The sequence below is a fragment of the Phoca vitulina genome, unplaced genomic scaffold, assembly GCF_004348235.1.
Source record: "Phoca vitulina isolate PV1807 unplaced genomic scaffold, GSC_HSeal_1.0 scaffold80, whole genome shotgun sequence".
In the NCBI taxonomy this organism is placed as follows: domain Eukaryota; kingdom Metazoa; phylum Chordata; class Mammalia; order Carnivora; family Phocidae; genus Phoca; species Phoca vitulina.
Window position 1 is genome coordinate 1,981,446 of NW_022589783.1, and position 14,896 is coordinate 1,996,341.

Sequence of the window (14,896 nt, forward strand, 5' to 3'; positions counted from 1 at the left end):
CATCTGTTGACATACATTCAAATATTTTAAATTTTAGTTTGCTAATAAAATATTTTTATATGAAAATAATTCTAGTTAGGATAATTTAGCTGGAAGGAGGCTTAAGATGTAATCCTTAAAATGTTATAATTAAAAAACCATGGGGCGCCTGGGTGGCTCAGTCGGTTAAGCGACTGCCTTCGGCTCAGGTCATGATCCTGGAGTCCCGGGATCGAGTCCCGCATTGGGCTCCCTGCTCCACGGGGAGTCTGCTTCTCCCTCTGACCCTCCTCCCTCTCATGCTCTCTGTCTCTCATTCTCTCTCTCTCAAATAAATAAATAAAAAAAAAATCTTTAAAAAAAAACAAAAAAAAAAACCAGACAGTAAGCTATAATAAAAGTCTACTTTGTACTAAGAAAAAAGGCCTCTAGCCTGGCTGAGAATACTTCATAGCACTCCTGCACACAGTCAGTTCTGAGACCGGTGAATATATTATCTCCTTATTTGTAGGAGATTTTATTTTAAAATTAATTTTAATTATATAAGTATAGACATGAATAAATTCTCCTTATAAAGAATACTAAAATTAGAGATCAGGCTACAATTCCTTGTGACCGCCAGTTTTACTCCCAGTTCCCTCTTCAGAGTATCCAGGTCTTCAGATCCTCTTCTGTGCATATGTAGACATACCTGGTGCCTCTGTAGGAAATGTGAAATCCTCACCTGGGGTTACCGGGATGCTGACTCTGGTCATCGTTCTTATTCCTTCTGTTGACTCCTGACCTCAGTGTGCTGTCTAGTAGGAGCTGAACTCATTTTCTCTACTGGAACTCAGTCATCTGAAAATGAATTTCAAACCCCAAAAAATTATCTCTTTCTGTTCAGGTCACCAGTGACCTCTTAATTGTCCCATCTTGTGGATTCTGTTTTTGTCTTAATTGCTCCATGGCATTTGCTGTTTGTAATCCCACTTCCCGTATCTCTTCTTTCTTTATTTCTGGTCCCCGTTCACCTGTTTCTTTCTTCTCCTCTGGCCATTCCGTAACTGTCAATTTTACTGCTCCTCAGCATACCTGTACACTTGTCCCCAAACCCAAACCTCCAACCCAGCACACACCCCTGAGCGAAGAACAGATAATCCCAACTCTGCTCCGTTGTGGGTGCCATCCCACACTGGTCATTTCTACAGCAGGACCCACACTTGTGTGTGTGTCTCTCTCTGTCCCTCCCTCCCTCCTTCCCTCTCGCTGCCCGTTCTCTTCCCTCCCTCTTTCCTTCCTCTGTATCCCTTCAGTCCTTCGCCACTTTCTATCTAACAGGCCAAAACAGAAACCTGAGAGTTATGTTAGTTGCCTCTACTTCTTCATGCTGACACCTAATGGTGATACTCAGTTTCATCCTGTTAACATTTCTCACATTTGCTTCTTCCTTCCCATTTCCCTTACAAAAAAGTGAAAAGAATCAGACTCCTATAAACATCCAAGCAGAGAGCTGAGTATATGATTTTATTTTTAATACTTTATTGTTAGGGAATGTTAATGAAGTAGATTCTAAACAGGTGTTCTTTTCTTTGAGGAGAATAGAGTAAGAAGTGAAACCAAAGCAAATGAACTGAAGAAGTATTTACTTTTCCAAGTCCAGAAGTATTATTGAGGGACACTGTGGAGGCTCCATCTCTGGATGTTTTCTTCAAGAAGAGAGGAGACAGTTCCTGTCCAATTTTGGGGGGGGGGCTTAAACGTTTACCTATTTGAAAATCAGCACTTAGGGGCTTCTTGGACAGTGATTTTCATTCCCATTCACTGGCTTTTAGTTTATTAAAATTCACATAGTCTCGTTCATCTGGCCTACTAATTAAGTTGCCTTCATATTAGGACAAAATGAATTTGTAGCATGTAAACAGTTGTGACTAAAATTGGTTTGATATTTGCAAACACACTTGCCCGCTCTGAGCTTTGGTTCACATTGCTATCACCTCTCTCCTCACCTGTCTACCTGTCCAGTTCCTCCCCATCCTCTAAGGCCAGGTCACAGGCTGGTCATACACAAAGCTCTCGGATTCTTCTGTATTCAGCCTTGTGTTATACTTACCTGCATCTATTGGCTTTCTCAAGAAACTTTACATCCTTTAAAGGACAAGACCATATTTTATGTATCTTTTTATCCCTTCCAGAATCTAGTTAATAAATATTTGTGGTGTCAGTGGGTGCCCCACGTTGAGTGTGGACTGTGGTCTTGGAATAGGTGAATTAAGAAATCGGGTGTCTTCCATCCTGATTGTCTTTATTTCCATGTTTCAAGCTTGTTTGACTCAAGTTAGTTTTATTATTTTAAAAGACCTTTATTATTATAAGGTAGAAACAACTCAAGAGTTCATTGACAGATAAATGCATAAACAAATTGTGGTCCAATACATACAGGGGAATATTATTCAGCCATAAAAAGGAATGAAGTCTAAGTGAAATAAGCCAGTCACAAAAAAACGAATACTGTGTGATTTCTCCTTACATGAGGTCCCTGCGGCATCTAAATCATAGAGACAGAAGGGGGAATGGTGGTTGCCAGGGTCTGGGGGGGAGAGGAAAATGGGGAGTTGTTCTTTAATGGGTACAGTTTCAATTTTGCAAGATGAAAGTTCTGGAGGTTAGTTGTACAATAGCGTGAATGTACTTTACACTTAAAAATGGTTCAGATGGTAAATTCTGTGTTGTGTGTGTTTTACCACAATTAAATAAAAGAAAAGAGTGGTGTACTGATACAACATGGATGAACCTTGAAAACATGATCCTAAGTGAAATAAGTCAGGCACAAAAAGACACATGTTGTAATATTCCATTTATATGAAATGTCCTGAGTAGGGAACTTGACAGGGAGAGAAAGTAGGTTAGTGGTTGCCAGGGATTGGGGGGAGGGGTGATGGGGACTGCTTAATGGGTCTGGGGTTTCACTTTGGGGTGATGAAAGTGTTTTGGAACTGGATAGATTTACACAACATTGTGAATGTACTCAGTGCACTGGATTGTTTACTTTAAAATCGTTAATTTTATGATATGTGAATTTCATCTTAATAAACTATTATTTTTTTTAAAGACCCTTACACAGTAGAATAGTAGACAGTAAATATTTGCTCTGTCCTCTGTTTCCTTGATGTGGTAATCTAATTAATCCTGAGGTCTACGTATTTTTAATGATCGTGAGTCAGCCTTTGAGTGTTCTCTGTTTGTTTCCCTATGTAGGCACTTGATAGAGGAAGGGGGTGCGGACAGCAGGGGCCTTTATGGTATAGATAGACTCCTAACCAGGAGCACCTTCCGTCCTCCCTCCTCTCCATGCAGTCTTCTCAGGATTTAATGGCTGGTTTAGCATTCCACCCCCTTCTCCTACAATGGAAATATGATCCTGTCGCTCCCCTGCTTTCTGTGCTTCAGAGACTTCTGCGATTAGAATAAGGTTCTGTCTTGTTAAGGTGGCGCAGGAGGCCTTTAAACCCCTGCGTGTGTGTCCAGTTTCGTTTCTCGCCACTCCGAGCCCCACCCACTTTGAACCATGATTAATACTAGCGGTGTTCTCCGGGCGTACTGGGTGGGAACAAGGAACTGCTCTACTTCGCATGCCTTTGAACATGTGGCCTGACACGAGTGATTTTGTTCACCACCCGTTCCCCGGCACGCCTACCGTGTCATTCAAGACTGGGCTTAGCCCTTACTCCACAGAGAAGGTTTTCCCTGAGTCTCGGCCCTTCAGGCATCCCTCCCGTGTGCTCTCCCATCACCCTTCCTCATTCTCCACACATCTTCCTCCTCCCTGAGCATGTTGTGTTGTAAAGGCTCACTTTTCTCTTCCCTCCATAAAACTGTGAGTTCCTTGAGGAAAGGGGTGGTCAGTCTGCACACAGCTTTCGGTACGTCTGTGGGAATTCATGCTTCTTAATTTCGCCTTTTACTTAACTGCACAGACACTTAGTTGTGCTGGAAATACCTATGAAAATATGAACTATGTTATTGCAAGTCTTCACTTCTTAGGATGTAAAGACAGTTCCATGAAGGGAATGAGTATCTTACATACTTTGTAACTCCTACAGTACCTATCGTATAGTGTTAGGAATGTGATAGGGATTGAAAAATACTATAAAAATTTAACTTATAACACAAGAGCAAATACAGAAATATAGAATTTCTAATTAAATCCTAATCGCCACAGCCATAAACTAATAAAGTTTTGCATGCTATGGGGTGTATATAGTCTGAAGTCTAATGTATTTTAACAGCTTTACTGAGGTATAATTGACAAACCATAATCTTACATATTTAAAGTGTACAGTTGGCAAGTTTTTTTTTTTTTTTTTACAAGTTTTGACTTATTTGTACACCTGTGAAACCATCACCATGATCAAGATCATGATCAGGTGAACATACCTGTCACCTCAAAATGTTTCCTTTTGGCCCTGTGCAGTTCCTCCCTCACACCTCTCCTGCTGTGTCACACCCCGACCCTGTATCCCCAGGCAGCCACTGACCTGCTTTTTATAACTATAGATTAGCTCATGTTTCCTGGAGTTTTATATAAATGAAATCATATAATATGTACTGTTTTTGGTCTGGCTTTTTTCACTCCGCATATTTACTTTAAGATTCACCCAGGTTGTTGCATGTATCAGTAGTTCATTTTTTATTGTTGAGTGGTGTTTCATTTTATGTGTGGACCACAATTTGTTTATCCTGTCACACACTGAAGGACGTTTGAGGTGATAACTTTTAGCTGTCATAAGTAAAGTTGCTGTGAACATTCACATCCAAGTGTCTGTATGGGCATGTGCTTTCATTTCTCTTGGGTAATAACTAGAAAATGGAGAGCCTTGTGTATGCTTCATTTTTTAAGAAACTGCCAAACTGTTCCAAAGTGCTTATCCATTTTGCATTCTCAGCACCAGTATGGGAATCCTGGTTCCTCTCCATCTTCACCAACACTGGTATAGACCATCAGTTACTGTTTGGCATTCCAGTAGGTGTGTAGTGGTATGTCTTTGTGGACTTACTTGCATTTCCCAGATGACTCAAGTGCTCATTTGCTGTCTGTATATCTCTGGTGAAGTATCTATTCACATCTTTGGCTCATCTTAAAAATTGGGGTTATTTTCTCGTTCCTGAGTTTTGGGTGCTGTTTACATATTCTGGATAAAAGTTCCTTATCAAGATATGTGATTTGCAAATATTTTTCCCATTTGGTGGCTTGTCTTTTTATTCTTTTAACAATATCTTTCAAAGGACAGACATCCTTAATTTTGATGAAGTCACATTTACCAAGGTTTCTTTTTGGATTGTACTTTTGGTGTTACATCAGTATACTGACTTTTTTTCTAGCCCCAAATCACTTAGATTATCTGTGTTTTCTTCTAGAAGTTTTATACTTTTAGGTTTTAGGTTTTGTACTTAGATTCAGAAATTAACTCTGTTTTGAGTTAATTTCTGTATATAGTATGAGGTATGAATTGAGATACATTTTTTTGCATATAGCTAGCCAATTATTCTAGCACCACTGCTTGAAAAGTCTATTCATTTTCCCACTGAATGGCCTTGAAAACTTCATGGAAAATCAGTTGTCCATGTATGTGTGGGTGTGGGTTTATTTCTGGACTCTATTTTGTTCCATTGATGTCTCTGTTTGTCTTTACATCAATACTGCACTGTCTGGGTTGCTGTAGATTGATCGTAAGACTTGAGATCAGGCAGTGAAGTCTGTTCTTTTTGAGAGTGGTTTTAGTTATTCTAAGTCCTTTGCATTCCCTGTGGCTTTTTAAATTAGCTTGTCATTTTCTACACAAATGTCTGCGAGGGTTTTGGATTGTGTTGAATCTGTAGAACGAATTGGAGAGGATTAAGATCTTTACAATATTGAGTCTTTCAGTCCCTGAACACTGTATACTTATTTAGTTCTTTAATTTGTCTCTGCAAAGTTTGCATGTTTTGTTTAGGTCTTGCACATTTGATGCTATTGTAATGGTATTTCTTTAAAATTTTAATTTTTTATATTAGTTAATGGCTGGTACGCAGAGATATAGTTGATTTGTGTATATTGGTCTTTTATTCTGCAACCTTGCTAAACTCACTTATTAATAATAGTATGTTTTGTAGATTTTGCTGAATTTTTGTTGATGATGATGTCTGTGAATAAAGATAGTTTTACTTCTTCCTTTCCAGTATGGATGCTTTAATTTATTTTTCTTGTCTATTGCACTATCTGGAGCTTGGAGTGCAGTATTGAATAGAAGTAGTGAGAGCAGACATTCTTGGACTTGTTTCTCACCATAGCAAGAAAGCATTCTGTCCTTTACTGTTAAGTGGTAATAGCTGTAGTGTTTTTTTGCTTGTTTATTTTGGTAGATGCCTTTCACCAGGTTGAGGAGGTTTCCTTCTTTTCTCCTTTGCTGAGTTTTTATCGGGAACGGATGTTGGATTTTGTTAAATGCTTTTTCTGCATCTACTGATATAATCATGTGGCTTTCTTTTTTAGGCTATTAATGTGCTGAATTACACTGAGTGATTCTTGATTGTTAAACCAATCTTGCATTCCTGGGATATCCCCCACTTGGTCATGACATAGTATCCTTTTTTTTTATTATTTTTTTATTGTTGGGTTTAACTTGATAAACATTTGCTTGGGATTTTTGTATCTGTATGAGTGCATAGAGCTGTAGTTTTTTTTTTTCTTGTTAATAACTTTTTTCTGGCTTTGATTATGTGAGTAATGCTATCTTGATTGAAAGTATCCAGAAGTATTTCCTCCTCTTCAATTTGCTGGATGAGTGCTATATACTAAATGTTTGTGTGTTGGAACTTACTCCCCAGTGTGATGGCATGAGGAGGTGATAGGTCATGAAGCCCCACCTTCATGGATGGGACCCGTGCCCTTAGGAAAGAGGCCTTGGAGAGCTCTGTTGCCCTTGTGCTGTGTGAGGGTGCAGTGAGCGGATGGCTGTCTGGGAGCCCTGGGGGTGCCCTCTGAAGACTCCAGCCCTGCTGGGGCCTTCCTCCGGGGCTTCTGGCCTGCACAGCTGTGTGAGCGGTACCTGCCTGCTGTTCATATGCCCCCTGGCCTGCAGCGTCCTGGTATAGCAGCCCCAATGCCCCGAGACACTGAGGTGCTCTGGAACTGGGGTTGTTCCTTCAGCGTTTGATACAGTTCATCCGTGAAGCCATCTGGGCCTGGGATTGACTTGCAGAAAGGTTCTAACAACAAACTCAATTGCTTTTATAGATAGAGGACTACTCAGCTTATTTATTTCTTCTTGAGTGAGTTTGTTAATGTGTTTTAAGGAATTTATTTCATCTATGTTGTCAAGGTTTTTGGCATAAAGTTCCTTTATTATCCCTTCGGCATAGATAGATACATCAGTGCACTGCAGTGCTCATTACCTACTCATAGCTGATTTTAGTAATTTGTCTTTTTTTTTTCTTTAATAGTATTGCTACTAGGTATGTTGATTTTTTTTTTTAAGGTTTATTTTATTAGAGTGCGTGCACATGCATGCACGCATGAGTCGGGGGAGGGGCAGAGGGGGAGAGGGAGAGAGAGCTTCTCAAGCAGACTCCCTGCTGAGCTTGGAGCCCAACGCAGGGTTTGATTCCACGACCTGAGATCGTGACCTGAGCCGAAATCAAGAGTCAGCTGCTTAACTGACTGAGCCACCCAGGTGCACCAAGAGGTTTATTGATTTTTATTGATCTTCTCAGAGGACCAGTTTTTAGTTTCATTTATTTTTCTCTATTCTTTTTCTATGTTCCTTTCATTGATTCACTATTATTTACTTTCTTCTGCTTATTTGGGGGTTTTTCTCTTATTTTTCTGCTTTCTTAAATTGAAGCTAAGTTCCCTGATTTGAGATCTTCTCTATTTTCTAACATTGGCATTTAGCACTGTGAGTTTCTCTGTAAGTACTGCTTTGGCTACACCCCCCTGCATTTTGATCTGTAGTGTTTCCATTTTCATTCAGTTCAGTATCCTTCCAACTTCCTTTTTGATCTCGTCTTTGACCATGGATTATTTAGAAGCCTGTTATTTAGTTTCTAAATATTTGAGGATTTTCCAGAGAGATTTGTCTGTTAGTGATTTCTAATTTAATTCCATTGAGGTGAGGAAATACATTTTATGACTGGAATCATTTTGAACTTACTGAGACTTGCTTTATGACCCAGAACATGGTCTATCCTCATATATCTTTGTACTTGAACAGGTGTATTGTATTCGTGGGTGGAATGTTCTATGAATGTCAGGTCAATTTAGTTGATAATGTTACTCAAGTTCTTTTATCCTTACTGATTTTCTAACTGTTTTATTGAGAGAAGGGTTTTGAAATCTACTAAAATTGTGGATTTGTTTATTTCTTCTTACATTTCTGTTTTTGCGTCATGTATTTTGAAGTTCTGGTATTAGATGCATAAATATTTAGGGCTGTTATGTTCTCTTGATGAATTGACCCCTTTATAATCATGAAAATGATGATGCCATTCTTTATCCTTGGTAATATTCTTTGCTGTAAAATCTACTTTGCATGACATTCATATAGCTGTGTCAGGTATTTTTTGATTATGGTTACATAGTATACTTTTTCCCATTCTTATGCTTTCAACCTGTTTGTGTCTTTGTATTTAAGTAGTTCATTTCTTACAGATAATGTAGAGTTGGGTCTTGGTTTTTTATCCAATGTATTAATCTTTATTTTTGAGTTTGGATGTTTAGACCATTTACTTCAAATGTGATTACTGATATTATTATGTTTGACTATAGTCTTGCTCTTTATTATCTATTTCTTCCCATCTCTTCTTTGTTCCCTTTTTCCTCTTTATCTTCGTTTTTCTGGATGAGCTGCATTAAAAAAATGATTCCACTTTACCTCCTTTGTTGGCCTATTTGCTATACTACTGTTTGTGGTATTTTTTGGACAGTTTCTTTCTGGTTCATAGCATAGATTTTTAACTTACCACAGTCCCCCTTTGTGTAGCATCATAGCACTTGGTACAGTGTACTAGCAGTGTACTTCCCTTTCTCGCCTGCCAGTCTTCCTGCTCTTGTTCTCACACATTTTATTCATACACGTTATAAACCCTATAATACATTGTTTCCATTTTTGCTTTAAACAGTGACCCTGAGTAAGATCATGACTTGAGGCGAAATCAAGAGTTGGATGCTTAACTGACTGAGCCACGCAGGCACCCCAATCTTGGTGTTTTTTCAGAGAACATTTAACTTACAAATTTATTTTTTATGACAAGATATGTGTCTTCTTCTTGGCAATCTTACATTAAAGCCGTGGATATCATGTCAGCCATTTGTGGGAGATGCCAGCACATACGGTTTATTGACAAAGTTACTTTAATGATCCCTTCAGTGTGTCAAGCTTTATAAACTCTCTCTCAGTTTCTTCTTGCTGGTAAGGAACAGGAGTATGCTTGCTAGAAATCAGAGTCAACTCAGGTGGGCTAGCGAAGGTAAATTCTCGTGATTCTTATTATAGGTGGAGTAACCAGCTCTTTCCTGAAATGAGGTTTTGTGCCTTGGTTCTTGTATAAGTATGACTAGAAAAAGATCTTTATTCAAGGAGTTATGCATAAAACATTTTAAACTGCATCATAGTGCATTTATTCACAGATAATCCACATAACATGGCCGATGCTTAGCCACTGCTTAACTAACTAGGCTTTTTACCTGGCATATATATTACTTATCTTTTAAAGAAATGACTTCGGAATGGGAGTTAGCATTTCATTATTTGACTAGGAGAGTTAAATAACAGCATTTGATAATTGAATTTTTTTAGTTAGTAGTATTTTTAAATATGCTGCCTTAATACCCTTTTATATCTTTCTCCAGAAATAGAGATTTTGAAGTATTATACATTTGTACAATAAGTGTTAAGTTAAAATTTTAAGTATTGTTACTTTTTCTTAAGTGTTGGTGCTTTTAACAAAAAAGTACATTTTACAGTTTAATTATTGCTGTGACAGACCTCTCAGATAGAAGTTTAAGAAAGTGATTGTTTAAAGTTTCTTGCTGTTTAGTCTTATAGAAGATTTTCAGAATTGAAGAACTGCATGTGTTGTCCAGAGTGATCTTTTAATCAGACCATGTTAGATATTTAAATTAAATTTGAAACAACAGCATCTTTAGAACTAATCTAATACTTTGTCTGGTGATTTGGTGCACTGTAGCAGCAGGCTCCTGGATTTCTGTCTATGAGGTCAACCTGAGATGTCCTGGGACCACACATAGAATGAGGAGACTGCTCTCTGTCTGGGGTTTCATACGAAGTCTTGGCCCTGACTCTCAGGATACCAAGTTGAATCCACCAAGAAGTCCCAGTGAAAGCACTTCCCATGGTTCATCACATACCTTCCAGTATCCCTGTGCTAAGTGACTCTGCTCCTCACTGCGCTCAGCGTGTGGCACTCCTGTCCCAGTGTGGTTCATAGGCCAGGGTCAGGGTGGCGGCTGAGTTACTAGTTAGCATGTTCACTGCTGTCCAAAGTGGTTTGTCCCCCCCCAGCATTCACAGAGTAGGTCACTGGGCTGTGCGAAGAAACCGTGAGAACTCCTATTTACTTTTATCATTATTATTATTATTTTTAAAGTCTGTCCTTTGTATATAATGTAAAAGCCAGTGAGTAGTACATATGTAGTTTTAAAATAATTAAATACACATATATTGGGTATATGTGTTCTAATTTTGTTTTTGCCAATGGTGGTGTATGATTAAAAATGTCTTGAGACCAGGTAAGACTTTCCTGGAGCATCTGGACAAGGGTTTTTATTTTGTGATCTGTCAGTTTTTCCATAAATCAGCTTCATCATATGCAAGATTTTGTGAGTGTGTGCATCTCTTTGTTTTTCTTGTGAAAAGATTATGGCTCTCACCAGATTCTCAAAGGAGTCTTTGGTCCTAAAGATCAAATAAACTACTTATCTGGGATCCTTGGGCTGAAATCACTGAAATTTGTTTTGGAAGGGCTGTATCCTGTCTACAGATAACTTCCTAGGTTAAATTAAATGGTACTTTGTTTGAAGAATAAAATGTATAATTAGATCTGTATTCCTTTTGACAAAGTAAAGTTTTTTGTTGATTTTTTTCGAAGATTTTATTTGAGAGAGAGCACAAGAGAGGACGAGGTTGGGGGTGGGGCAGACGGAAAGGGAGAGGCAGACTCCCCACTGAGCAGAGAGCCCGACATGGGACTCGATCCCAGGACCCTGAGATCATGACCTGAGCCAAAGGCAGATGCTTAACCAACTGAGCCACCCAGGCGCCCCAGACAAAGTAAAGTTTTATTAAGGCTTTTATCTGAGAAGCTGCAGCCATGATTATTGCCATGACTCATGATATGTGGTCTTTGTGGCATATTCTCCTGGGGTCTGGGTCCCTTTACCTTCTTTAAAAAGATATTTTATTGTATGTTTTCATTAATCTTCTCTTTAAAATATTATGGTAGATTATTGTCTCTCAAGTTCAAATACACTGGCCCTGTGTAAATGTGGCCATAAAAGAACTACTACTTAGGACGCCTAGGTGACTCAGTTGGTTAAGTGTCTGCCTTCGGCTCATGTCATGATCCCAGGGTCCTGGGATTGAGTCTGGCATTGGGCTTCTTGCGCAGCGGGGGGCCTGCTTCTCCCTCTGCCTGCCACTCCCCCTGCTTATGCTCTTTCTCTCTCTCTGACAAATAAATAAAATATTAAAAAAAAAAGAACCACGTCTTGAAACCTATTTTTGTGATACTTTTGGGTATGAAGGTTTTTCTGTTGTCTGTGCACTGCTTTTGTGGCGTCTGTCCCTATAACAGGTGATGGGATTGCTTTGGGTGGGGATGAGAGCTAAGTTCAAAAGTCAGCTGATAGAGTGAAATGAAGTTTGGTTACTCTTGAGATCCTTAGACCACTCAAAAAATAAAGGTGTACAGGATTTTGTTTATACAGTCCTTTATGGTTAAGATTTTATATGGCCCCAAGTAACTCTTCAGTTTCTTCCTTGAAGATTGTCAACAGTCCCATCATCTGTCAGTTGACTAACTACCTGAATGCTGTTTACTTATTTACTTACCAGTGGTCAGAAAAATCCTAACATTCACATATTCTTTCCTATAAGTATTTGGCCTAGGGCACATTATTACTGAATAGGATGACTTTTGGATTATTCTTTTGAATGAAAAGACTTGTTTTTTAAAATGTGTATAGGAAATTTAAGTAACTTCAATGTATATATGAGATAACTGCCTTTCTTGGTTTGCCATTTTACTCCACAAGCCTGTGGTGTCCAACTCAGATTAATAATGTTTTTATTCCCACCTCCCCCCACCCGCCAACTCAGAAAGGAATCACCCTAGTTGTTTATCTGTTTATGTAGTAACTATTATGCATGTACAAGCATTGCTCTGGGCATTAGGATTGTAGGAGTGAAAAAAAAAAGTCCCTTTTCTCATAGAACTTAACATACTGGTGGGGAAAGTAGGCAATAAATAAACCAGAAAGGAAAAGAAATATATGAAGTAGCACATGTTACAAAGAAATGTAATTAAGATAGATAGCCATGGAGGGTCCAGCTGTTTTCTGTAGAGGAAACAGTTGCCCTTTCCAAGGAGGGGATGTTTGACCTGGGACCTGCATGGGGAGAGGGACCAGGCAGCGGGGAGGTGGGCGCTTTAAAGGGCTGTCAGGTGTCTTCTCCGTCCTGTTTCAGTTGAGCACACTGTACTCATTCTTTCCATGAGCTGCAGAGTGGATTTCTTGTCAGTGTAAGTGGAGTGAGTGACAAGGGACATTCACTCCAGCCTCATCACTTCCAAGACACTGTGACATGTGGAGAAAGTAGGTTAGGGCTGGCTGATGCTGTTCCACAAGGTAACAATTACATATTCTAACTAGGATCCCCACTAACAAATGAGAAAGTCCATGGAATTTGATCTGACTTGTACTTTATTTTGTAACGTTTTAAATATATTGTACCTGATTTTATTAAGGGTTATTTTATTTATTTTTAACAGGAATCACTAGATTTGATCTACTTGGAGACTTTGGAAGGTTTAATTGGCTGGGAAATTTCTATATTGTATTATCCTACAATTTGCTTTTTGCTATTGTGACAACATTGTGTCTGGTCAGAAAATTCACCTCTGCTGTACGAGAAGAACTTTTCAAGGCCCTAGGTAATCCTGAGGTTTATGGGTATTTTTCTCTCTTTCTGCTAATTTTTAATTTTGTTATTTGAATTAATTTTAAATCTTCATCTGTTCATTTTTCCTACTGTGTGAAACCATAGAGGTCCCATTTCTGACCCACTACTTACTGGTTATGCTCGTGTGTGAAATTACCTTGTTAAGCCTCAGCTTCCTTATCTGTAAAATGGTGACAGTATCTTCTTCTCTCAAGGACTGTTGTGAATATTAACTGGAATGTTTCTTGTAAGGGCCTGAGCAGAGTCCTGGCACATCATAAGAGCTGAATAAAATTAGCTCTTTTGTTGTTATGATGATGGTGGTCGAGGCAAGGTGAGGCTAATGGCTAGAGACTTATTATTTTTTGGTAATGGTACCTCTTACAATTTTTTAGTTACAGATTTCTTTTGATTACTTGGATTTTACAAGTATCAGACTGATCCATAATTCTCTTCAGTAAGCCAAATAACTCAGGATAAAAATATTAGTATTCTTGTCTTTAATATGAGAGAGGGCATTCATTATCATGTATTCCAAAAGTCACATGCATTGTGACAGTCTTAAAAACTTTAGGTTTGGCTAAGGTAAAAAAAGGGTATAAATGTAACTTATGAATGAGTTTTTCATGCCCACTTCAACATTAGCACTAAACATTTTATATGTTTTTATTTTATTTTATATTTTTATAAGTTTTATTTTATATTGTAGGAATACCAGGGCTTTATAAATTATCTTGCTATATAAACCCTCTTGGGTTTGGAGTAATTTTAAATTTGGCAGTGATTTATTGTAGAAAATCCTAACATTAGGTCATTTACCTAACTTGACATCATTTGAATGCTTATATTCTGTATCCCATTGTGACTTTTAGCTGTTGCAAAAGGCTACATAATGATCGATTCATTAAGGTCCAGATAACTTCAACCTTCTGAGCAACAATAAAGCTTTGCACGCCACCAAGTTCTTCCAACACCTGTGATTGAAGGGATGACCTATGGGAAGGAAAAAAGATTTCAAATTATCTATTCATCCATATTTTATTAAATTCACCCTGTGAGGGGATGGCTGGTGCAATAGTGCCTGGAAATGAAAGTGACATCTCATTTCAGCTGAAGCACCAGATAATTTATGGATTTTCATGCCTAGGTTTCAGAATGCTGGCCAGGTTAAAATCTGCAAGGTGAGGTGGGAATTAGCAGCTCTCTGAACCAAATGTCTAAAGTTAGAACTTCATTTTTAAGCCCATGGTAGCATCAGTGAGATTAGTTAGCCGTAATGTCAGATCAGTTCCCACTTACCAGTCACTAACATGAGACGGTTGTAGATGAATTGCAGTAAATTTAGTTTTGAGTTAAGTATTCTGGATATCATCTTTCTAACTTAAGGTGAAGTATGTTGTGTCGGCTCTTTGACCATAACAGGCAATAGAATTATCAGGACTTGTGTAAAACTAATAGATGGATTTGGTTTTTTGTTCAAATGTTTTCTGTTACTCTTTGGAATGCTTTAAGGAAGAAATGCATTATATGTAGAAAAAGATCCTCATTAAGTATATGTAATAATGTGTGAATGATCTGAGATCTTAAATCTGATTTCACTGGGAATCATAATTTGATTATAAAATTTAACCATCTCCCCCCCCCCCCCCCTTTGTTTTGTAGTCTTTTTTCCTCTGCTGCTATGTCCATTGATAATGACAGTATTTGTCTCATAGATT

The 14,896-nt window shown here is 38.3% G+C and overlaps 1 protein-coding gene across 3 annotated transcripts in view; it reads left to right on the forward strand.

Moving 5' to 3' along the window:
- LMBR1 (limb development membrane protein 1) overlaps positions 1-14,896 on the forward strand; it is a 164,159-nt gene that overhangs the window by 140,196 nt on the left and 9,067 nt on the right. For all 3 annotated transcript variants that reach the window (XM_032394415.1, XM_032394414.1, XM_032394413.1), the window contains one exon: positions 13,009-13,170. In XM_032394415.1, the coding sequence (XP_032250306.1) occupies positions 13,009-13,170 (162 nt within the window). The remainder of the gene's footprint in view (positions 1-13,008; positions 13,171-14,896) is intronic.